Source organism: Pieris brassicae, chromosome 11, assembly GCF_905147105.1.
Source record: "Pieris brassicae chromosome 11, ilPieBrab1.1, whole genome shotgun sequence".
Lineage (NCBI taxonomy): Eukaryota > Metazoa > Arthropoda > Insecta > Lepidoptera > Pieridae > Pieris > Pieris brassicae.
Window position 1 is genome coordinate 13,038,347 of NC_059675.1, and position 27,257 is coordinate 13,065,603.

Genomic DNA, 27,257 nt, shown 5'->3' on the forward strand with positions numbered 1-27,257 from the left:
CGAAGTTTGGACAAATATTCTTTTAAAATATTATCATTTGTTGTAGTTTCATTTATAAAATTACTTTTACAAATTTCATTTTTAAAAACTGAGACTTTAATTAATTTAAAAGTTATCTTAAATGGTTTTTCGGATACATTTTGTATTACAGTGACAGCAAAGACGTATTCACATGTAACGATGATAGTATTTAGCATACGAACGCTATTACAGATATTGACCTGTTCTTCTAGGGCATCTCCATTTTTTGGGTTAGTAGTTATTTTAATTTTTGATTCTATTCTGGGTTCAATTATAACTTCGTATGGAGGACTGTATGATATAGGTATGGCAGATTCAGTTGTATACAGTATTTGATTTTTCATATCAATGCTAGCTTCTAATTCCTTCAATAAATCTGAGCCAATTAAACCATGATATGTAGCATCTACATCGTATACATAAAATTTGTGCACTAAAGGGCTATAAAAAATATACGGCAGAGGGATGTATACTACTTCGCTATGTGTACTTTGAGCATGAGTGCTAATGACTGGTTTATAGCTTTTATATTCATTAAAAAATTATTTATTTACTAGGACTCATAAACGAACGACTACTACCAGTGTCTATAAGAAATTTTGTGTTTAGTTCCGTAATTAATATGTGTGGTAGCGTTAAAATGCTATCACAATAGTTAAGATTTCTTATTTCGGAACATGATTCGAGACTTCATTCGAGCAAATAAATGATTAAAATGATTATTACTCTCATCGGTTAAGAAGACAGAGGTCAGAGGCCGAGAGAAAAAGCCGGCGTAAAAAACTCTCGGTTCGCCTCCTATTACATAAAAAGAAAAATAGACGGATCACTTGGATTTTTTAAGTAAGAAGTAGTTCTATTTTTCAATAATAAAACACGTGCCACATAGTATTATAGTACACTAGCTGCCCACGCGATCTTCGTTTCTCCTTAATGTGGTTTTAGTTAGCCTTAATACCGTGACACGAAAGAATACTTTCACTGTATTATCGTCACTATAATTTGAATTTGATTTACACTTCGGTCTAAGTAACACGTGGTTGGCTATGCTAACACCAAAAATTAAAAAAGTAGAAATAATTGAATTTCACGGTATTTCGTTTACTACAAAATAAATTTAATTTTTACTTTAGCCTCAATAACACGTGGTAATCATGATATTCAATTGTAGCTTATATGACACGTTTGTCGGTTTACCATAGCAGTGCCATCTATTGATTACTTACTCAATCCAGTCGAAAAGTATCGACATCTGTTTGAATCTTTTGGAGTTAACAGATAATTGTGACTGTCAATTAATTATAGACAAATAATTTGCAATAAAATAAAATTGCGACTATAAGTAAAAATCTAAGCTATCCTATCTCTTAAGTTGGACCAGTCTTCTCACAGTGTGCCAATTTAATTTAAAATCGGTTAAGTAGTTTAGGAGTCCATCGCGGACAAACATCGTGACAGGAGATTTATATATATAATATTAAGATGTGACGTATATTTTATCGCAAATATATAACGGCGTTAAGCGAATCATATTCCAGTCTGCTAAAATCTGTCGTATAGACCACAACAGAGAAGTAAATATGGTTAAAAAGTTAATTTTTAGTGTGTTAGTACTACATATATGTGCCGTTTTGGGTGATGGTACGTACATATATACTTAAATTTTTATACTCATAAAACTGTCTTATTTAAAAAAAATAGTTTTGTTTTGTAAAACGCTCGATTCGATTTCCGTATTGTAATTGTATATAATTAATTGATATTTTTGTATTACTGGAGAAAATATATATTTCATCAGATTACATTATGTTATTATACATCTATATAATAACATATCCTGATCCGGAAGCAAAGTTTTACCTAGTGTGCTTTTTATATAGCGTTACCATGGAAAAAACTGACAAAGATTTGTCATCAGCCCGTTAAGTTTACTCTGATTGTGTTGATCGTACATATAACCTCAGAGTGTTAGAGTAGATCAGAAGTATCCAAATAGCAATTTTAGATTTATAGTTCGGAATAAATAGGTTAACACAGGAACAATAATTAAAACAAAAACTATTAAAATTGTATTTTTAATTTATTTATGCATAAATAAATAAAAAGGAAGGATGGATGTTTATTTAAGAACATGATAAGCTAAGTCATAAATCACAGTGTGTGATCAAGTTCAAACATTATCAGAATAAACAAAATGATTAATTATAGAGGAAATCGCCCATATAAAATGTGTTGAAATTAATTATTAAATACCAGTTCCTGCTTCCAATACGGGAATTAAATATATTATACATAAATTTCTGGAGACATGGAAAATGTGACAATTCCACTTGTTGTGGGTCGTAAAGTTATCTTTATGAAAAATATATACAGACTACATTTGAAAGAAATACTTTTTTAAAAGCAATTCTGATTTATAAAGATAGCTTTTGATTAATACCAATTTAGATTGTATTGTTTTCATTTATTTCAATAACCACGTGTGTTAGTAAGATTGACCCCGAGCACAAATATAGATTATTATCAAATTTTATCCAAATCCCCTACGTTCAAAGCGTCATTTTCATTACGTTTCTATTTATCTTATCAACTCTACATATAATTAAATGTACAGTTAATTATTTTAATAATATCTACTTTATTTCCAGGAACTTTTCCTACCTCTTGCATTTTTACTCAAAGGATACCTAAATTAAAATCATACTTATGCATGATACGTGTCTCTACGAGATACACCCCGGCTACAACGGCAATATTATTATTTACAATATTCGTCGTACAACACAGTTTATACATTTGTGAGAGGCTGATTCCTAAAAAAGGCCATAAATGACATATTATTTAAATAATTATATGGGTTAACAAGATTGTACATTCCAGGTATTTGTAATGATTGTATGGAATATACCAAATGCAAGGCGGCATTTGATCACGCGACCTTAAAGCGAGACAGAGAAACAATGCAACTCTTTTCTAAAGCTTATTGTGGCATGGGGAATGAAAATGGGGAAATGATACATAAGGTACTGGTAGCATGAACTTGGTCTTGCTGTTGTTTATAAAATGTTATTTCAATGTGATCATTTAGCACTCACTTGATTGGTGAAGGAAAACATCATGAGGAAGCCCGTAGACCTAAACATGACGGTGTGTGTCAGGCTCAAAAGTCCCATCTCAAACCGGAAGCTCATACATACATATATTTTTTTGAATGACGCAAGATTGTGCTTGTGTTAAGTGCAAAACGTTTACTTTGGTTTTGCGAGTTATTCAATTGTTATTGGCGTTCGCCTCTTGATGACAAGTTGTGTAGCATGTCTGTATAACTGTAATATTCTTCTAGGTGTGCTGTTCCTTTTTCCCATCACTTCATATGATGCCTTCGTTAGACAGCAGGAGCGGAATAAGCAAAGATCACCTTCTACCAGAAACGTGTGGAAGTATTTTGGGAAATCGTATCTTTGGAGGCAAATACGCTAAACTCTACGAATTCCCTTGGATGGCCCTTATCTCTTATAATACAAGTAAGTTTTTAATTCCATACACAGAGCAGACCTTTATTGTTAATGGGAGATTATTTTACTATTTATTACTAAATAATCTAATAATAAGAACTATTATTAGTAGATTCATCAGAGTTGTTTATAATTATTAAATATTTCTTTGTCAGATTTCATTCCTAATACTGAATGAAGCACTTTTTCATAATATAATATTTTCGTTCTTTTTAAACTAATATAACTCATCTACATCTTTGAAATCTCATCTGCGAAAATACAACTTCGTCAAAACACGAAAGAGAACTTTATTTTAAAGGTTGCGATTGGACCGATTTATTTATGAATATTAGGGTGGAATAATAACCGTTTGTATGTACAAAGTATATATTGTAAATATAATAAAATCATCTCTATAACAGTTTAACATCGACCTTGTTTAACTTCATTCATGTGGCGCTAAGTTAAGCCATCGCAGATAAATAAGGTTTTTTTTTCAGGGAGTGGTCCGCAATTCGAATGTTCAGGGACGATTATTAACTCAAAATACATCTTGACGGCTGCTCATTGCGTTATCGACAAAAATATTTTAGGTGTGAGGATGGGAGAATTCGACATCAGTACCGATGAAGACTGCGAGTATGAACCTGGCTTATCCACTATCTGTGAAAACCATATTCAGGTCATTAAAGATAATTCATTTCTAAATTTGAATGTTTGAAGTATGTTATTGTGTATTTACAAAAGATTCCAGCGCCAGTGTTCCCATTTTTTAAATATTTTAATTATATAAATATCCCAATATCCCCTACGCTTGTGGTGCGGGTCCTTATTTTATACATATATTTTCTACAAATATACATATACACACATACATTAAGACATTTCCTAATCTATATATACAAGTATTTATTACTACATATTTCTATTTTATATTCATGGGCTAGTGAGGGCCCGTCTCACCTTACCGCAGAAATCTTCCTGTTGCGATTTGAAGTTTCTTAATATTTCGGGTAAATGCTTAACTACCTGAGGATTTAGAGAGCGTTCGCCCGTGACGGCTTCCAGGTACGCGCACTAGTGAGTCACTCATGGGTGACTCGTGAGTGCAGCAAGTTCTTTGTTTTTGATGACATCTTCGACTACACTGCGGATGGCTATTAATTCAGCTTGGTGTACAGTACAATTTCGTGATAGGTAGATTTTTCGATTTTCAGTTTCACTTCCGTTTTCCCATTTTGACCAAACCGCGTCCACTCCTAGTTTAGTCTTGCTGTCATCGGTATAAATTTTTAAGATTTCTTCGATTTCCGGCTATTAGTGGTTATCAGCGATGTTAAAATGTAGGCCTGTTTGTTTTGCAGGGTGTGGTAGATTCTTAAATGATGACCTTCGTTCTATCTTAAGAACCTCTAATCCACTCGGAGATAAACCCCTTCTGACTTTATACATAGTGGCTTCCTCTGGTACTCTTAAATCCAGACAGTGTGCCTGAGAGTAGTATGGAGGCGTTCATTGAAACCGTCGGGTAGGACCTACATATTTTCGTTTCGTTTTGCGAAGCCTCATTCTAGCTTGTCCAGTGTTTTTCGTACATAAAGCTTTTTCACAGCCCAGGACGCAGTAGCATAAATAATAATAGGCTCTATTACAGTGTGGTATATACTGGTGATAATATCCGAATTTAGTCCCCAGTTAAGTTGGCTGATTACGATAGTTAGTAGATGACTCATGAACGGAGTAAGGTTATGGGGAACAAGTGAGAAGTAATACGACACCAGAACAATTTCCAAGTCACGCGTTTGAAGCCCAACCACACAACATTGGGGGTCGTCAATTTAGGAAATTGAGTTATATCGATGCCACTACCGAAGGCAACCACCGCCGCCTTAGTAGTCTCTCCCCTATCACGCAAGCATTGGAAATTCCTTGCCACTTGTAACTTTTTACTTTTTTATCTGGTCCTACGTATGTACTACTCTTGGATTAATGCTATAGCGATCTTTTTCCGTTTTGCCTCTATTAAAAGTTCATTTGTTGCCATCTTTTTCTTCTGGACTTGAATTTGACATACTATCTACGTCGTTCAATGTCGTTTCAGCCTGTGTGGGAACCTTAACAATACGCAACCGATAATCGAGCCAACGCATCTCACTTATCTCTAGTTGGGCACTGAGCGTCCAACGCTTTGTGGTTTGTTTTTTCTGCATTTGCTTTTTTGCAATTAATGCATATTGGAGCGCTACCATCTGTGTGTTTTGTGCATTAATTTTTCTCATGGTCTCCACCATAATGTGAGCCAACGTCCAAAGTATTCCCATTAGCCGTAGCGATTGTGACCCGAAGCATAACAGTCATTTTATCGGGAATTGCTTAGACATTATATTTTCAGTTATTAAACTAAACGCTAAATTAGACTCCCGTACGACAGAAATGTATTTTATATTATATTTTGTCATACGGGAGTCATTATCCGCCGATAATACGTTACTGATAAAAAGCGAGATCTGATAATTATGCTACTCCTTCTACTCCTTCAGGACATGGGCGTTGAAATGGCAATACCCCATAACGAGTATATCCGGATGCCACCCAGAAATGACATTGCTTTGCTGAGAATGGAAGGCGAGATCGACCTTAGTTATAGTAAGTTGAACGGTTATTTTTAATAAATCAATATTTTACCGACGTTGTGATAATAGTCGCGGATTAGGATTAACATAAATAAGCCAGATTTGTCTTTTTCCAGATAATGTTGAACCAATTTGTCTACCAATAACGCCTGAACTTCAAAATAGGGTTTTGGACCATAAGACTGGTACAGTAGCTGGCTGGGGAATGACGGAAACTGGCAGAGAGGCTACAAAACTGATGAAAGTCGATTTTTCTGTAAAATCCAACTCAGATTGCAAGATGCACTTTAGAAACATGCTAAACCATCGTAGTACACAATGGAATGAAACTATGAAAACTATGAAGAATCAGTTTTGTGGTGGAGAATCAGGGAAAGACTCGTGCAGTGGAGACTCTGGCGGTCCGTTCATGATTAAAGACATCTATAAAGACGTGAGCCGCTATGTCCAATATGGAGTCGTGTCTCATGGACCTAAGAGATGCGGTTCTGATACACCAGGCTATTACACTGATGTAACGAAATATATAAATTGGATACTGGACAATATTACAGATTAGTTCTATAACAAAGAATCGTCGTTCAGTTACACAATTTCACGAACGTTTTTAATGAAAATTCTCAAACATTTCAAAGTTAATAATACTAAATTAAAGTGATGGATATATTAATATGTTTTGGTTATTGATATAGTAAAAGCTATATTTTTTACGATAACAATATATGTATTTAGAAAGAAAGGTGCTATGAACAAAAAAATATTAATCATTAAAAGGAATAATTGAAAAGAAATCTTGTTTTCCTTCTAACGGCAATAGTCCAAGTTTTATTAAAACCTATCAATACTAATTCCATACGTTTGTGGAGGGGAAATATGTAGTATTATGTATATTGTAATTGGTTTTTTACTACTTTTGAGTCTTTCTATTTTAAAAATTTAAATTATATTCATCGTTAAATGTTTTGTGTGCAATTTCGTTGTTCAACATCGGTCGGTCAATTTCGCTATTGGGATTTACTCATAATCATGGTTTTACCATTTTACGATATCTTTTATATGCATTGGGGTGATCCCGCGCGGCAGATTTACACAAATTATAATCATTTGTACATAACTGTTTGTTATTTATGCTTTCCAGTGTGACCAGTGACGTATCTCTATTTACAAATAGATAGAAATCACAACCCAAGTATCCCGAAATGGGACAAGCAATATACAGCTTTACGGATGACAACTTCATTAATAAGATTGAAAGTTGGTGTTAGAACTATTTTCTATTATCTACCTTGGGTCTACAATTGAAAACTATTCCCGCCATCAACTACAAAAATTGTAGATATATCACTTTTGTGTATTTTATTTAAATCTGATACCTCATGATTCCCAAACGAACAAGGCAAATAAAATAAAAAATATTTTTAGCGGACTGGAATACTCAAAAATCACGTATTTTTTTTCATATACACAAATAGTATTTACAAATATTCTTAACCGACATAGTAATTACAATAATAATATAAAATTTATAAAATCACCTTCTCTGTGGCCTCGCTGAGTTAGACTAACGTGTTCACAAAAGAAGCAATAAATATTTTAGCTTACAAAAAGACGACTAGATAAACCTAACGTAGCCAATGAACCAAGAAAATGTTAGCATAGAATCTTTAGTAGCTGTTCAGACTTAACGCCTGCGCAAATATTACGGCACAACACCATCGCGGAAACATTGCCGTCACCCACATCAGGCGCTTGAAGATTCTTCATACAATGTCTGTCTGTCAATACATGTCTACTCATGTCACTTGACCTACGATAATTGTACAATTCACATCCTTTTTTGAGTTATATTAATTTATTAAGTAGCTGGACATTTAATTTACACTGTATATCCGCTAAAGATAGAACATGGTGGCCCATGAGGGGAAAAAAGAAGAATCCGCGAAATAGTAACAATTAATACGTAAATACCTAACGATCTTCAACATCACATCAAATGATTCCCGTGGATGGAGCCTTGCAGTGGATATTTCTAAAATCACGGGCTGTATTGGAAAGCAGAAAATCAAAGAAAATTCGAGCAGTGAATAGCCTAAAGTTTCACAAGTGTCCACAAAGTGTCCGCTAAGATAAGTGTCCTTCCTTAACTAATTCCTAAAAAACCTAATAACTAACAAAATTATTTTCAAAATCGTTCGTCATTTGTGTAAATTAAGTGTTTTTAGACAAGTTTTACAGCGTTTTATGCACGTAAATTTGATATTTAGTGCAAAATTGCATTATTATTTTTTACCTACCCGTATGTATAAAAAAGTGAACAAAGAAATTAACTTTTAGCTATTTATCGCAATATTAACTAAATTATATACATAAATCATTCAATTATATGTTCACTATTCCGTAATATAGGTCAATGGAAGTATATTAAGCAATAAAAGGTCACTCAATTGGTATAAAGTTAAATTATTTTACGAAGTAACGTTGGTTTCGTATTGTTTATACATACAATATTTAGCGTATTTGCCGAATATTCCAGGCTAATATTTATCATCGCCGTGCGCCGTTTGCAAGTACATACTTATCCTGTTGAATTACATTGGCCGCGGCTCCTGCACAGGCCGGGAGCGAAAACTGTACTAATAATATTTATGTTATCATCTAAGTTAGATATCAATTCGTTATTAAAATGGGAGGAATATCACAACAATTTGGAAGGTGACGACTCAAATAATTTTATAAATTTATGATAGACCGTGCTGATGTGCTCACGTGTCAAAGGTGACCAGTGCCCCTGTGCGTTCTATAGCTAATAATAATTATATTCAAAGGCAAGGTCAAAATCAAAACAATGTTGTAAAATAATTTGCGAGCACCAGTAATAATTATAATTATCTCTTGCTATAGCAAGAACCAAATACTACATTTATGTTTATTATTTGCAATAAGCGTTATAGGATATATGATTGTCCAACGTTTAAAGCGAAGGGTTGACGAGCGAATGATGGACGTGACGAAGTATAAATTGTGTGATAATTGTTTGAGACAAGGTCACCCCGAAAGCGAGTGTCGTATGGGTTCATGTCGTGAACGTGGCTGCACCGAGCGTCACAATAGTCTGCTCCATCGGCCATCATCCACCTCAAGCCAACTCGCTCTCATTGATGAACAAGATGAAAATGAAAGTATCGTGAACTATTCTAATCACAATACAAATCAGGTGTTATTATCAATCATTGAAGTATCGAATCCAGTTGATCATCAAAGGTCAAAGTTCCTGCTCTTTTAGAAGCCAATCGTCATTTATATCTGAGTCCCAAAAGACCAGACTGTCATTAAAGTCTCGCCACATTGACACACTAAAGAAATCAACCGGACTTTATAGGAGCTGAAGACAGGCTCTCAGCTAGCCCAGACCTCAAGCCTTTAGACTTCAAATTATGGTCAGTTTTAGAGGACATGCCCTGCTCTAAACGACAAGGCAACATTGAGTCTCTTAAAAATCTTTGGAGCAAGCAGTGGCGAAATTTCCCTTGGAAACATATATCCATAGATTCGTGGCCAAACAGATTAAAGTCATAGTAGCGTAGTGTTCGAATTGCTTGATTATCCCGAATTAAAAGTGGATTATTTTTGAGTTTCTGAGTTAGCGAAAATCAGGAAAAATGCATGTGGTAATAAATAAAATGATACATTATAAATACCGTACTAATTACAAAGCTTGATAAAATGTCATTATAATAAAAGATTTAATTTTATGTGGGTCGTGTCAAGTTAGTTTAAGCACTACGTCCCCAATTTCAATATGGTGGATCTTTAACTCTAAATATTTTCTGACAGCGGCTCAATGTGTCGTCAATAAGAAAATTTAAACTGGATTAATAACATTAATTCGGACAGATATTGCGAATATGAACCGGATAAAGTTCTTTGAGAAGATCATAATCAGGTAAAAGCCATGCTACTACTCAATGTTTGAACATAAGTTTTCTTATCGAAAATACTGACAAGTCAATTACATATAAGTTACGTTCTACTTGTTATGTTGTGGCTTGCGTGTGCAGAAATTAAAATTTAATGCCAACATTTACTCTCCTTCATTAGAATCAAGGAAATGTTACCGTCTTCCTTTAATGAATATATACATATTGAGTATATTTAATAACCATATATCATACGGAAAAGCATTAGGACTATGTGTATTTTACAATTGCTCCTTTTCATAATCAGCAAACGTGGAACCAATCTGTCTACCAATATCCTCTTCACTACGTAGCAAAGGTCTAGATTATAAAAACGGTACGGTAGCTGGATGGGGTCAAACTGATACTGGTAGAGAATCTAGAATATTATTGAGAGTCGACGTACGACGAAAACTGACGCTGAATGTAAAGGCCAACAGAAATAACCGGGATGCCGTTAAGAAACTATTCTGCGCAGGAGAACTCAAGGATGATGAAAGCTAACAACAACGGTTTTAATAGTTATGTCCAGTATGGAATCACTGTAACTGAGTTATGGCAGTCATTTAGGAAAACCATTTAATTTGATCATTTTTTATATTACTGTCTCATACTGTATTTATATTCGTTATAAGACACAAAAACATTAACGACAACAAAAAGTAATTTATGAAAACCCAAAACAATGTGACGTATTTTATAGCGCAAATATTAATAAGATCCAAATTCCAATCTGTCAAACTCTGTCGTGGTCTATATTTTTTAATATGATTATAAAGTTTTTTTTTCGTGTGTTAGTGCTACATATATGTGCCGCTTTGGGTCATGATACGTGTATACTTTATGTATTGGAATACTTATGATACAACTCGTCGAGACACCCCGAGACAGGCCGAGCGCGAGAGTGTACAATACAGCTCTCGTCTCGTCTCCCATCCTCGCAGTTAGTCTCGCCTCTTTCGGTCGCCTGTCGGTTTTTTTGCGCACCAGTCAAAAGGTCGCGAGTAAAACGAGAGGTACGTGTACATACTCATTCAATCTCTTGCTCGATGACTGTGGTCGTGACAGGACGTATCGCACAATGTGGTCTAACAAACGCGAATTGTTGGAGTTTTTGGAGTGTTACCAAAGGGAATCGTTGTCATGGAATCCGAAAGATGTAGGACATAAAAATAAACAATCTCTCATCAAACATAATGCTGGGATGCAAATAAGCCTGTATATGGATATCCCAGTTGAGGTACTAAAGAAGAAGGGAGATTCACACATGGCCACGTAGCGTGAACATAAAAGAAAAATCAATGCATTAAATCAAATAAACACAACGTAACGAGTGTGTACAGGCTGCACTGTTCTCTCGGTCCTCTCAGTCGAGACTCTCGTCCAGAGCCTCTACAGCGTATACAGCCGCCATAAAACTTATTTGATTAAAGAAAATTTATAGTTTCGTAAACCAAAGCGGTCTTGTTTATGAGCACGAAAAATGCATAAAAAAGTAGTTTTTTAATTTACTGTTTTTGTTGGTTAGCGTTTTTTTATGTCACCTCGAAGAAATTGCTCGACTAGAAGACATTTATTTACTCTTTCTGTTATTGTATATTGCAGTGTTTAAAAATTCCTCTTTCTTCATTTTTAAATTTAAAACAGAAGAATAAAAGAAGACTACGTTATAAAAATGTAAAAATGACGAGACTTTACTAAGTAAAAGATGCAAGATAATGGCCAGTGTAATCACTATAGTAATCTATAAGCGGTATATTTCCGATATAAAAAACAAAATAGACAGAAATCCTAAATATTGTTAGTCATATGTAAAAAACAAATGCAGCGGCACTAGTTTTGACCCCTTATCTATGTCTCATGGTAACCTGTGATGGTTACCGAGTCTCTGAATTTTAAAATACTACATAATACACTTGGATGTGTATAAGGGTGCTGGCCCTGACGATAAGCATTTCATAAGCAAATGTGGGAGAACCTCTATTTACAATATATAATAAATCACTCTCTATATATAGATTTTTCTCTCGGTTTTTCCTGACTAACGTAGTATCTATAAGTTGGGGGAAAAAGAGCTGGTAGCTAATTATAGACCTATTTCTATTCCTTCCTCCCTTGCTAAAATACTTAAGTCTCTAGTATGTCCATATCTTTATACATTAAACAGTTAATCGCTTTATCACAACATGGGTTTATACAACGTAGATTAACCACAAGTAACCTAGTTGAAGTTACTGAATTCATAAGTATTAGACCGTGGTCTCCAAGTTGACATGATTTACACAGACCTCAGCAAAAATTTCGATCGAGTTCGTCACTCAATACTTTTGAATAAGTTATCAAGCTACGGCATGGCACCTTTTCTTAAATGTATTGAATCTTACTTAAGTAATCGCAAATTTTTCATTGTCGTTAATGGCTTTAGCTTGCTGCTCCAATCAGATCAGAATGGTGTATCTCCAATGATATGGAACTGAATGTCCAAGAATGTCATTTCGTTCGTTCTTCAAGAAAGAGGGATATTATTTATTCCAAATTCACAACTATCATATAGGTAACATAATAGTTCGAGAGGAAATAGTAATTAGTAACTTAGGGGTACTTTTTGACAATAAACTAACGTTCTCAGAACATCAGGACATTATAATCTAGAATGCTTGCTTTTGTCCTGAGAAATACAAAAGGATTCCTAAGCATATGGATTTCATCGTAACACTGTATTGAAATTATACTTTGATATAGGAAGGGATTATTTATTAAATAACAAGTACAGATTATTTCAAACGCCTTTATCATGTGTATTATTTTAAGGCTCTTACTTTAGAAAATACATCGTTAAAAATACAATATTTTCTTACTCGACCACTCTACTAAGAGCTATAACACAATAACCGTTTTACATCAGAGCAATCACTAGTATACAAATATTTATCCTATAGATTAACCTAATTTAATTATCCTTTAATATTATCTAATATCCAATCGACGTATTCTCTGACATCTGTGTAAACGCCTGGGAACGACGAACCACATTGCATTGGACCGTGCGACACGATTCCATACTGGACATAACTATTAACACCGTTGTAGTTAGCTTTCATCATTAGAGGTCCTCCGGAATCACCATTACAAGAGTCCTTTTTGAGTTCTCCTGCGCAGAATTGTTTCTTAACGGCATCCCGGTTATTTCTGTTGTAGTAGGCTTTACATTCAGCTTCAGTTTTCACAGGAACTTCGACTCTCAATAATATTGCAGATTCTCGGCCAGTTTCAGTGTAACCCCATCCAGCTACTGTACCGTTTTTATTATCTAGACTTTTGCTACGTAGTGAAGAGGATAGTGGTAGACAGATTGGTTCCACGTTTGCTGCAATATTATGAAAAGGATTAATTGTAAAATACACATGCTTTTCTGTATGATTTATTGTTAATAAATTAGTACATGTATATATTCATTGAAGGAATAGGCGTGTGTGTTTTTGTTTGTGACGCGACTGCTACTAAAGATTCTATGTTAACATTTCCTTCGTACGTAATGTTTATCTAATCGTCTTTTTGTGAGTCAAAATATTTATAACAAAATTTGTAAATAGTATTAAATAATACTTACTGTAGTTCAAGAAGATCTCGCCGTCTACTCGCAGCAACGCTATGTCATTCAAGGTCGGTGATCTTTGGTAATTTTCATGTGGTATTTTTTCTTTGACATACATATCCTAAAATGCATATTAATACATAATATAATGATAAGGTACAGTTTATAAAAGACAACAACAACAGCCATATTGTCATTTCCAATGATGTAAAGCCTAAATGTTGATTACATTGTCAGTATTATCGTTATGAAAACTTGTGTTTTGATGGCTTTTACCTGAATATGATCTTCACAGATAACTTTGTCGGGTTCATATTCACAATCTCTATCCAAATTAATGTCAAACTCTCCTATTCTGACACCTTCGATTTTCTTATCAACGACACAATGAGCCGCTGTCAGAATATATTTGGAGTTAATGATAGTTCCACCACATTTAAATTGGGGACCTTCACCTGAAAAATCATCAAAAATACATGCCTAGGCTTCGATACTTGGAGTGCTACTATGTTCACGTAATCTTCACATTATGCAAAGGATCATTCATTTATTTTCTATTGTGTGAGAGGTCACATTGATGTCATTTCAATGTAACATGGACAAATAAATAGTGGTAAAGTAACTTAGTTGGATAAATAACGTACTCTATATATATATATATATATGTTTCTTTTCATTCTAAATTTATTTTACAGAATAATATATAATAACTATTGCATATCTTTGTATTATATTTATTTATATTATATATTCATTCTAGACCTGTATCCACCAAGGTCGCTATCTATATATTCAAGTCACATTACGAAAATCAACTTTTCTCTGTTCCTTGTTTTGTCAATGAGAGTAGTTTTTAGATAAGGTTTTTTGGTTAGAACGAACAGTGATTATTAAAATCTGGAAACGTCTGTCCCCATTTTCCTTAACAATATTCTTTCAAAACGTCTATAGAATTACTTACGTGTTTTATAAGAGATAAGTACCATCCATGGAAATTCGTATAGTTTAGCTTTTCTGCCTCCAAAAACACGATTTCCCAAAATGCTGCCGCATTTTTCCGGCAGCAAGTTTTGTTTATTCGATTCTGCATATCTAGTTTCTAATTCTTTGCCTGGAGGAGTTGATTGTGGTCTTGTATTCAAGCTGGGAAAGTCTGAACAGCATACCTATGAGAATCTTAATATGAAAAAGTGTACTCGTTCTAGTTCCGTATTAAGTTGCAGACAGCAGAAGAGTACATTTTGACGACTTTTGATTTTCCATCATCATTCATTCATCATCATTGATGCCTGAATGGATCAGTGTTCCGAGCGTTGGCAAGCTTTTATCAATTAAATAAATAAAAAATAAATCATGATTTTTAAAGAAACAAATTTGACCACCATTTGAAACTCCAATAAGATTCCAACTGTAATATCTATTAAACATTGAATCTCGTGTAAAATTTTCTGCTTATTTTAGACATGATGATAGCAGCAAAGCAAGACACAGTATTCAATTGCATATTAAGGAAAATAAATGATAGGCTGTTAATTACCATATACTCGGATTCATCATCTTCCATTTCTGTTCCACACACAGCTTTCTCAAATAGCTGTCTTGTTTCATCGTCTTGCTTGAACCGAGCATGATCAACTGCTGCTTTGCATGTGTAGTAAAGTTGACAATCGTTACATTTTCCTAAAAATAATATTTATTAATTCGATTAATATTAACAATATATTTTTTTCTCTATATATTATTTAGTTTCTGAGACATGTCATTTAACTTAGAAGCCTAAAAATATCATACTTAAACATTAACTTTTCTTTTTAAGTCAATAAATCGTTACACGGCTTCCATGCCTGTCCAATTCAAAATCATTTATAATTTGGTAACACAATGTACACTTATTAACGTCGTAACGTAAATTAAGAAGCAATATTTACAGACGTTCATAAGTATGCATACAGGCACAGAAGGCTGATCACCTATTTGCCTATTCGATTAACAAATGTTCATTAAACAGATATAGAAATCTGAGGCCCAGACTTAAAAAGTTTGTAGCGCCATTGATTGATTTTTATTTCAAAATTATATTTTCATTTTGACCTACATGAGTTCAAGTTTATATGACGCAGAAGCGTTGACCCTTTATAAATAACACGAGATTAATCTTATTAATTATTATGTGACTACGATATGAGCGAACACACTATTGGACTTACTTTATTCAAAATACAACTATACAATTATATATAGTGTTGAGCGTACAGTTCAAGAAACGTAACAAATTAATTGAGTTTCAGGAAAATTCACTTAATGAGGTAGTTTTAGAAACAGGATTGTTTTTTGTTACAATTGTTAGAATTTAACTAAAATGTGAAAATATTTGTTTATTTTAAAGCAGTATTTTTCATCAAGTCCACAGATGTAACAGTTGACAATAAAAGTAAGGTTAAACGCAGAATTTTTGGGTTTTCGTCTGTGAAAGTTTTTAACTCGATGCAAAATAATAATAATATGCTATATGCTAATGCAAAACTCCAATTTGTTGGATTTCGATACTCTTTCGTCGTATAATTCTGTATGAATGTCTAACGGAAAATAACAAAACAATCGTGGTTATGCTTTTTGAATTGCAATGATTAATCTCTTTTTTAGCAACACCGTTTAATTTCATTTTAGAGGCAGCTTAACGAGTTACTGAAGTGTGTTTTGTTTATTTTGTGACCAAAAATTAAAAGCATTGTTTATCGCAAGTTTTCCTCTGTCTTTGTCGAATGTTATCTGTTCACTCAGGTAAGTTTTAATCTTTCAGAAAATTATTGTATTTTTTATTTGTAAATAGTTTCTGGGTCTAATTCTAGCCATTTTTTACAACCTCACTTTTGTTTACTTACCAGACTTCATTAAGGACCTATATCCTATCAAGTAAAAAATTGCTCAACTAGCCCCGCCCTACCCTAATATATAATTGCACCACGAGTTAAAATCAAATGCGCATGCTTATGAATGTCAAAAATGTTTACAAAATTCGCGAAAGAGCAAGACTACTCCATCCGTTCGCAAAACTACCAGGCCTTGTTCTTCTCAGAACGGTCAAGAAAATCAGCAAGGTTTACTTTCCCTCTTCATTATATTTATTCAAAGGGAAATGTCATAAACCACAACGTCGATAGTCAAGAGTCAAATATGTAATGTAATTAAACTAATTTGTCTTCTTCGACTGCTTTTTTTAAACCAAAGACTTAATTTAGAGCTAGAAAATATTAAGAGCTGTGTGATGCAATTTTCTAGATCGATAAGTAATATTTAATATTTATAAGGAATTATTACTTACGATCACTATATACTAGATTACAAGTGTGTAGCACTAATAAACTTAAAATACCTTTTTAAACATTTTACAGGTGCGATCTTTATGAATAGCTAGAATTAGTCTAGCCATTTTTTACAACCTCACTTTTGTTTACTTACCAGACTTCATTAAGGACCTATATCCTATCAAGTAAAAAATTGCTCAACTAGCCTACCTACCCTACCCTACCCTAATATATAATTGCACCACGAGTTAAAATCAAATGCGCATGCTTATAAGGAATTATTACTTACGATCACTATATACTAGATTACACGTGTGTAGCACTAATAAACTTAAAAATATCTTTTTAAACATTTTAAAGGTGCTATCTTTATAAAACACTATCATAAACTAACTTGATTTGTCCAACATAAGATGTAATCTTTTATTATAATGACATTTTCCTCAAGCTTTGTAATCAGTACGGTATTTACAATGTATCATTTTATTTATAATGTATATTTTAATTTTTTATATTTGCTGTTTCCGTGCTAGTAAAAACGTAATGTAGTTGCCTTTTGAGGCGAGTAAATAAAAAGTTAGGGATTATTGGCTTCAGTTCCAAAGGTTTTTTCATACCGTGACTCTGTATGAGTATGTAGGAAAAATGTTCGAAAAAATTGCCTATGCAGACGATGTCATACTAGCTTTATTTTAAGGAAAATACAAAGAGTTAAAACTCATCTTAGCCCTATTTAATTACATAATGAATCGCAAGCCTTACCTCTAAGTTACGTATTAAAGTAAAAAAAATACATGTTTGAAATAAAACTACATTTTATTTATTTCACATGAAAATTATAATAAAAAGACATTATGGACTTACAATAATCATTTGTTTTATATTAACAAAATCTGTTGTTTTACTTTGCGTGAAACACTTATGTAGTACTTACGCACTTTGAAGTTTATGCTGAATTAATTAAAGTATTGTCATAATTGCCCTGCATGTGAAACTGTTCATTAAAAAGAACAATTTGTCGTAATATACTGACCGCGTAGAGACCGTCATTTAAAGTTGGCACTGTAAGTTGTTCGTCATTTTCCTCTTGAACTTCTTGTACAATATCTTCTTCCGTAGCTGGTGCACAAATTGCAATAGAGTTAACCACATCTATAAACTCTTCTGCTTCAGAAGTAGATAAACTATGTCTTAAATGTTGGGCTAATTGAGCCAAAGAAATATTGTCTTCTTCATCAGGCACATCATCTGGATCAGGATATTGTCAAGAGGTGTTTGAAACCTGCATGTCTAAATCAGTTCGTAATAGATTTAGGTGAAACATTTCCATTATCAAAACTAGCAGCTTCACCACTCATTGTCCCTCCGATACGATGACGATACCGTGCACAGCCCGGAAACGTGGAACCCAACTGAAATCGTGGAAATCTTCACCAAAACGCTGAGCAAAATCGTTGGCTTTTTGATAAAGAATTGGTCCATTTATTGGCACATTATTTGTCCTTTAATATTTAAACCACGTTTCGTTTCATTTTCAATAATTTTTTCTCAAAAATCCAATCCTTTTTTAGTATCCAATTAAAACGAGTTCCATTATTGAGTATATAAAGCATATAGAAGAAGTTAGTCTTTCACAAAAGTACAAAAAGTACAATTATAATAAAAATACAATGTTATTATTGCAAATGTTGAACCTCATCAGATGATTTAAGAAATCCAAATTAATTATTGATTTGAATTAATCATATTAGTGTTGATTTTATCTTGAAATTCTGTTTTGAATCAAAACTTGTATTTCAAAAGAAAAAAATTGTGGAAATAAAATTTCTTGTCGACATTGAGTGAGGTCTCTTATCAAATGCAAGTGTAAATTTTACGCCGTGTGTAAATCGAAAACATTATTTGATTGAATTAAGGTTCACAGTTGGCTAAAATTGATAGTTTCCAATATAAGCTTTTTAGACAAAAACTCGATGAAGTAAATTTAATTCGATGAAGCCCGGTAAAAAAACTAAATGCTATCTTTTTTTTTAAATACGTTTTCTATTCAGGCAAATATTTAATACAATAATTATACCGAAAAGCTTAAGATTATTTCAATGTAACATTGTATGGAATATATACTTTGATAATGGAAGGGATTATTTATTAAATAACAAATATAAGAACAGATCTTGCTTTCAAACGTCTTTATGTGTATTATTTTAATAGATAGAAAATACATGGTTAAAAATTCAATATTTTCTTACACGACCGCTCTACTAAGAGCTATAAAACAGTTACGGTTTTACATCAGAACAACCACTACTACTTTTTATTCTAATTAATACAAATATTTATTCTATAAGTTAAGCTAATTTAATTATTCTTTAATATTATCTAATATCCAATCGACGTATTCTCTGACATCCGTGTAAACGCCTGGGAACGACGATCCACATTGCCTTGGACCGTGCGACACGACCCCATACTGAACATAACTATTAACACCGTTGTAGTTAGCTTTCATCATTAGAGGTCCTCCGGAATCTCCATTACAAGAGTCCTTTTTGAGGTCTCCTGCGCAGAATAGTTTCTTAACGGCATCCCGGTTATTTCTGTTGTAGTAGCCTTTACATTCAGCGTCAGTTTTCACAGGAACTTCGACTCTCAATAATATTGCAGATTCTCGGCCAGTTTCAGTGTAGCCCCATCCAGCTACTGTACCGTTTTTATTATCTAGACTTTTGCTACGTAGTGAAGAGGATAGTGGTAGACAGATTGGTTCCACGTTTGCTGCAATATTATGAAAAAGATTAATTGTAAAATACACATGCTTTTCTGTATGATTTATTGTTAATAAATTAGTACATGTATATATTCATTGAAGGAATAGGCGTGTGTGTTTTTGTTTGTGACGCGACTGCTACTAAAGATTCTATGTTAAATTTCCTTCGTGCGTTATGTTTATCTAATCGTCTTTTTGTGAGTCAAAATATTTATAACAAAATTTGTAAATAGTATTAAATAATACTTACTGTAGTTTAAGAAGATCTCGCCATCTACTCGCAGCAACGCTATGTCATTCAAGGTCGGTGATCTTTGGTAATTTTCATGTGGTATTTTTTCTTTGACATACATATCCTAAAAATGTGTATTAATATTAAGGTACAGTTTATTATAAACAACAACAATGCATGATGCATAACAAACAACTAAATTTTAACTTTAATGGTGCGTTTATCCAGAACTGATACTTCGTTTTTAGCATTATACAAATCAACGCGCCAAACTATAGATTAGTCGTTTCCAATGATGTAAAGCTTAAATGTTGGCATGAAATTTAAATAAATAGCAAATGGCACTTATATACAACTGACTACACTGCCAGTATTTTCGTTATGAGAATTTGTGTTTAAACCTTCTGAAGTAGCGTAGTTTTTACCTGTATATGATCTTCACAGATAACTCTGTCGGGTTCATATTCACAATCTTTATCAAAATTAATGTCATACTCTCCTATCCTGACACCTTCGATATTCATATCAACGACACAATGAGCCGCTGTCAGAATATATTTGGAGTTAATGATAGTTCCACCACATTTAAATTGAGGACCTTTGCCTGAAAAAACATCAGAATCAAATGCCTTAGGCTTAGATACTTGGGTTGTTACTATGTTTGCTTAATATTCACAAACATGCCATGCATCATTCATTTGTTTTCAATTGAGAGAGGTCACATTGATGTCATTACAATATAACTATATTGCTTTTGTTTTAATTCTTAATTTATTTTTCAGAAGAATATAGTAAAGCCATATTATGTTACATTAGAAAACCGTTGTGGTTTGTATAAATGTGACCTGGTAACCAGGAATGGTAAGTGAGTCAACATAACCTATGACACTATTGTATATCTCTGTATTGTTTTTATTTATATTATATATAATATATATATTCATTCTAGTCCTGTATCCACCAAGGTCGCTTATGTAGTAATCGTTGTTTAAAACAATTACCTCAATATGTAAGGGCTTACAAGTTACAGCCTCATTTAGAAATGACTTTACATTTTCATCTAAAGGTTGTATAATCTATCTATATATTCAAGTCACATTACGAAAATCAACTTTTCTCTGTTCCTTGTTTTGTCAATGAGAGTAGTTTTTAGATAAGGTTTTTTGGTTAGAACGAACAGTGATTATTAAAATCTGGAAACGTCTGTCCCCATTTTCCTTAACAATATTCTTTCAAAACGTCTATAGAATTACTTACGTGTTTTATAAGAGATAAGTACCATCCATGGAAATTCGTATAGTTTAGCTTTTCTGCCTCCAAAAACACGATTTCCCAAAATGCTGCCGCATTTTTCCGGCAGCAAGTTTTGTTTATTCGATTCTGCATATCTAGTTTCTAATTCTTTGCCTGGAGGAGTTGATTGTGGTCTTGTATTCAAGCTGGGAAAGTCTGAACAGCATACCTATGAGAATCTTAATATGAAAAAGTGTACTCGTTCTAGTTCCGTATTAAGTTGCAGACAGCAGAAGAGTACATTTTGACGACTTTTGATTTTCCATCATCATTCATTCATCATCATTGATGCCTGAATGGATCAGTGTTCCGAGCGTTGGCAAGCTTTTATCAATTAAATAAATAAAAAATAAATCATGATTTTTAAAGAAACAAATTTGACCACCATTTGAAACTCCAATAAGATTCCAACTGTAATATCTATTAAACATTGAATCTCGTGTAAAATTTTCTGCTTATTTTAGACATGATGATAGCAGCAAAGCAAGACACAGTATTCAATTGCATATTAAGGAAAATAAATGATAGGCTGTTAATTACCATATACTCGGATTCATCATCTTCCATTTCTGTTCCACACACAGCTTTCTCAAATAGCTGTCTTGTTTCATCGTCTTGCTTGAACCGAGCATGATCAACTGCTGCTTTGCATGTGTAGTAAAGTTGACAATCGTTACATTTTCCTAAAAATAATATTTATTAATTCGATTAATATTAACAATATATTTTTTTCTCTATATATTATTTAGTTTTTGAGACATGTCATTTAACTTAGAAGCCTAAAAATATCATACTTAAACATTAACTTTTCTTTTTAAGTCAATAAATCGTTACACGGCTTCCATGCCTGTCCAATTCAAAATCATTTATAATTTGGTAACACAATGTACACTTATTAACGTCGTAACGTAAATTAAGAAGCAATATTTACAGACGTTCATAAGTATGCATACAGGCACAGAAGGCTGATCACCTATTTGCCTATTCGATTAACAAATGTTCATTAAACAGATATAGAAATCTGAGGCCCAGACTTAAAAAGTTTGTAGCGCCATTGATTGATTTTTATTTCAAAATTATATTTTCATTTTGACCTACATGAGTTCAAGTTTATATGACGCAGAAGCGTTGACCCTTTATAAATAACACGAGATTAATCTTATTAATTATTATGTGACTACGATATGAGCGAACACACTATTGGACTTACTTTATTCAAAATAGAACTTTACAATTATATATAGTGTTGAGCGTACAGTTCAAGAAACGTAACAAATTAATTGAGTTTCAGGAAAATTCACTTAATGAGGTAGTTTTAGAAACAGGATTGTTTTTTGTTACAATTGTTAGAATTTAACTAAAATGTGAAAAAAATTGTTTATTTTCAAGCAGTATTTTTCATCAAGTCCACAGATGTAACAGTTGCCAATAAAATTAAGGTTAAACGCAGAATTTTTGGGTTTTCGTCTGTGAAAGTTTTTAACTCGAATAATGCAAAACTCCAATTTATTGGATTTCGATACTCTTTCGTCGTATAATTATGTATGAATGTCTAACGGAAAATAACAAAACAATCGTGGTTATGCTTTTTGAATTGCAATGATTAATCTCTTTTTTAGCAACACCGTTTAATTTCATTTTAGAGGCAGCATAACGAGTTACTGAAGTGTGTTTTGTTTATTTTGTGACCAAAAATTAAAAGCATTGTTTATCGCAAGTTTTCCTCTGTCTTTGTCGAATGTTATCTGTTCACTCAGGTAAGTTTTAATCTTTCAGAAAATTATTGTATTTTTTATTTGTAAATAGTTTCTGGGTCTAATTCTAGCCATTTTTTACAACCTCACTTTTGTTTACTTACCAGACTTCATTGAGGACCTATATCCTATCAAGTAAAAAATTGCTCAACTAGCCCCGCCCTACCCTAATATATAATTGGACCACGAGTTAAAATCAAATGCGCATGCTTATGAATGTCAAAAACGTTTACAAAATTCGCGAAAGAGCAAGACTACTCCATCCGTTCGCAAAACTACCAGGCCTTGTTCTTCTCAGAACGGTCAAGAAAATCAGCAAGGTTTACTTTCCTTCTTCATTATATTTATTCAAAGGGAAATGTCATAAACCACAACGTCGATAGTCAAGAGTCAAATATGTAATGTAATTAAACTAATTTGTCTTCTTCGACTGCTTTTTTTTAAACCAAAGATTTAATTTAGAGCTAGAAAATATTAAGAGCTGTGTGATGCAATTTTCTAGATCGATAAGTAATATTTAATATTTATAAGGAATTATTACTTACGAACACTATATACTAGATTACAAGTGTGTAGCACTAATAAACTTAAAAATACCTTTTTAAACATTTTACAGGTGCGATCTTTATGAGACACTAACATAAACTAACTTAACCGCTTAACTTAACTTGTAATCTTTTATTATATGACATTTTCCTGAAGCTCATTTTCCTGTAATCAGTATGGTATTTATAATGTATATTTTTATTTTTTATAACTGCTTTAACTGCTTTTGACGCGAGTAAATAAAAAGTTTAGGCTTAGTGGCTTCAGTTCCAAATGTTTTTTCATACCGTGACTCTGTGTGAGTATGTAAGAAAAATGTTAGAAAAAATTGCTTATGCAGATGATGTCATGCTAGCTTTATTTTAAGGAAAATACAAATAGTTAAAACTCATTTTAGACCTTTTCAATTACATAATGTATCACAATCCTTTCCTATATGTTATGTATTAAAGTAAAAAAATAAATATACAGTCAAAATCTATTATAGCATCGGAGGGACTACTCATACTTGGTCGTAAAAACCGAAAGTCGTAAAGGTTTAGTCAAACAGCGGACGGGGCGGGACGGCGGCACGGCGTGGATCTCACACTGCGGTCGCACAACAAAATTGCCTCGATTTTCGATTAGTTTTTCAACTCTCCATGTCTAATTTTGTAGTCGGAGACAAATCCCGCTATCTGTTTGGCTACTTAAACGAATTTCCATCGAACACAACGTGTAGCGTCGCGCTTACGCCCCGTACCCGCCCTGGTCGAGCGAGCGAGCGACAGCTCTGTGTGACGTTTCCTATATTCATTAGTATCGATGACATTGTTGTTAAGTACCTAATACTTATTGAATGTGTGATTAATATACTTATGTATAAAATAAAAATACATTTTATTTATTTCACATGAAAATTATAATAAAAATACATTACGGACATACAATCATTATTTTTTTTTACATTAACAAAATCTTTTATTTTAATTTGTTTGAAACACTTATGTAGTACTTACGCACTTTGTAGTTCATGTTGAATGAATTAAAGAATTGTCATAATTTCCCTGCATGTAAAACTGTTCATTGAAAAGAAAAATTTGTTTTTAATATGCTGACCAGGTAGAGACCATCATTTAAAGTTGGCACTGTAAGTTGTTCTCGAGTCTCTTCCTGTTCGTCATTTTCTTCTTGAACTTCCTGTACAATATCTTCTTCCGTAGCTGGTGCACAAATTGCAATAGAGTTAACCACATCAATAAACTCCTCTGCTTCAGCAGATAAACCATGTCTTATTAAAATCTTATTAAAGTCTTAAATGTTGGGCTAATTGAGCAAAAGAAATATTGTCCTCTTCATCAGGCACATCATCTGTGGATATTGTAAAGAGGTGTTTGAAAGCTGCATGTCTAAGGCAATTCGTAATAGTTTTAGGTGAAACATTTCCACTATCAAAACTGGCAGCTTTACCACTCATTGTCTTTCCGATACGATGACGATACCGTGAATAGCCCGGAAACGTGGAACCCAACTAGACGAGCATACGAAATCTTCACCAAAACGCTGAGCAAAATCGTTAGCTTTTTGATGAAGAATTGGTCCATTTATTGGCACATTATTTGTCCTTTAATATTTAAACCACGTTTCATTTTCAATAAATTGTTCTCAAAAATCCAATCCTTTTTTAGTATCCAATTACAACGAGTTCAATTATTGAGTATATAAAGCATATATATAGTTAGTAAATAACAATAATTATGTTATATTGTAATTTCTCATTTCTTATGTTTAAACTGGGTTAGATTACAATAATATTTTGTTACAATTATTTAGGATCGAATTATCAAGTGAAACACATGCAGATATATAATATATATTAACATCCAAGATTCATTTAGAATAAGAGGAGTTTTCAGGGTATCTTGTAAGTGGACGACATAGCGATTCCTAATCATTATTTAGGAAACTAATTTGACAAAAACTTTGTTAATACTTTGCCTCTTAAAATGTAATTTGGTTAAAACAGTTAACGTAAAATAAGAAAATGAATTAATTTAAATAAAAATAAAATTAGAATTACCGTAAACTGTGTAGTGCGATTGTCTTTATTCAAAATTGACGCCGTGACACGAATTATATAACTCCAACACAACTTCTGCCAACTGTTTATGTTACATAAACAAAATTTCCATTATAATTAAAGAGACTTTAAAATGGATCTTCTTAGTTTAACTTGTAAATATAGTGATATATCACATATTTTACTGGCATTTGATAGTATTTAAGTATAATGGACTTCCAGACTCGTGTGCTAATTTTCGTTAGTATGTCCACACATTAAACCTAAAGGAAATAAAAATCGTTCATTAAAATATAAACATGAAAATAAAATATACAGTAGGTAATAAAAAAATAATTTAAAAAGTTTGGTGCCTGTGGTAGCATTTCCTCTTTGTATTGCGATAATTATTCGTTGAGCGAGGAAAGCACCAGCGCCGAGGTGGTGGTTGGCACCGGTACTATCTACCAGGTGCCAACTTAAATCTTTAATTAGCGCCTGTACACTTGAAACCCACGACCCAAGAATCTCTACTCAAAGGTAACAAAATACAAGTTGGAAGAAAGTCTCTTATATTTGAGCCGTTCATTTTAAAAGTAGATTTGGATTTCAATAGTTTTATTCCCACTTAGGGAACCGTCCAGATTCTTAACTTCATGCCACCCATTTTCGAAGGGGAATTATATAGAGATATATGTTATAATGTTTTTCCAAATATTTTTAGAGGTGTTTAAATTTTTCAAATTTTAAATTACTTTCAGTACCATGTCAGCTTTGCCCGTACCGTGAAACTTGCAATAGCGATTTTGATGTTGTTGGCCCAACATCCGTAGCACTGATATTGCAACAAAAACTCCCGCCCGGAAGTTTTAAACAAATTATAAAAAGCTGTACATAATTTTGTTCCTTATCTGTGCTTTCAATTGTGACCTGTGTCTAGTAATACAGAATTTTATATTCAAGTGCACGATATAAATGCAAATATTTGTGGACCCCGTTATGCAGAAACATCTTGGTTATACATAGAAGTCACTATAAAAGTATCCCGATATTTGACGATGACTATACAGCTTTACGTATGACAACTTCGCTACTGAGGCAGAAAATGTGGTGTTAGAAGTATTGTCTATACTCTAACTTGAAATCCAATATGATACCTCATGATTGCCAAATTTACAAGGCAATCATTAAACAACATTCGTTGGCAAATGTTTTAAGTGGACTGGAATAATAACACTAGATTTTGCACATGCAAAACAAAATGGTAGCTAATCCAGTCTATATGAAATGAAACGAACTATTATTTTACAAGATTAGAACAATAGTAATAATTATAATAATCACGAGTATTGTCAACATTTTTTCATTCAATAATATAATTTCAAAACTTTTCCTTTTATTCATTTGCGTCAAAAGGTATTTAATTTATTATTAAACCAATTACATTTTACGTCTTTCCTAGCGCCGAAGCCGCAAGTATAAAAATCAGGAAAAATACATATGCGTTAAGAAATTAAATGATTCGATTATAAATATTTTACTTCATAGAATTGATTACAAATCTTGAGGAAAACAGATACAAATATGCATATAAATGTCGTTGTAATAAAAGATTATCTC

General features: G+C 32.9%; 2 protein-coding genes across 2 annotated transcripts; one reads left to right on the forward strand and one right to left on the reverse strand.

Annotated features, from left to right (window-relative positions):
- Positions 1-1,544: 1,544 nt before the first annotated feature.
- LOC123715969 (serine protease easter-like) lies at positions 1,545-7,265 on the forward strand. The gene is made up of 6 exons (XM_045671376.1): positions 1,545-1,662; positions 2,902-3,044; positions 3,365-3,545; positions 4,019-4,200; positions 6,059-6,164; positions 6,268-7,265. The coding sequence occupies exons 1-6, from the start codon at positions 1,602-1,604 to the stop codon at positions 6,708-6,710; spliced, it is 1,116 nt and encodes a 371-aa protein (XP_045527332.1). The 5' UTR covers positions 1,545-1,601; the 3' UTR covers positions 6,711-7,265.
- Positions 7,266-12,881: 5,616 nt separating this feature from the next.
- Positions 12,882-23,696, reverse strand: LOC123716505. Its single transcript, XM_045672268.1, has 13 exons — positions 23,599-23,696; positions 21,840-21,982; positions 21,264-21,468; positions 20,432-20,610; positions 20,025-20,130; positions 19,372-19,782; positions 18,052-18,255; positions 17,297-17,386; positions 15,240-15,382; positions 14,664-14,868; positions 13,979-14,157; positions 13,718-13,823; positions 12,882-13,474 (listed from the first exon to the last, which is right to left on the reverse strand). The coding sequence occupies exons 1-13, from the start codon at positions 23,693-23,695 to the stop codon at positions 13,062-13,064; spliced, it is 2,481 nt and encodes an 826-aa protein (XP_045528224.1). The 5' UTR covers position 23,696; the 3' UTR covers positions 12,882-13,061.
- Between the last annotated feature and the right edge of the window lie 3,561 nt (positions 23,697-27,257).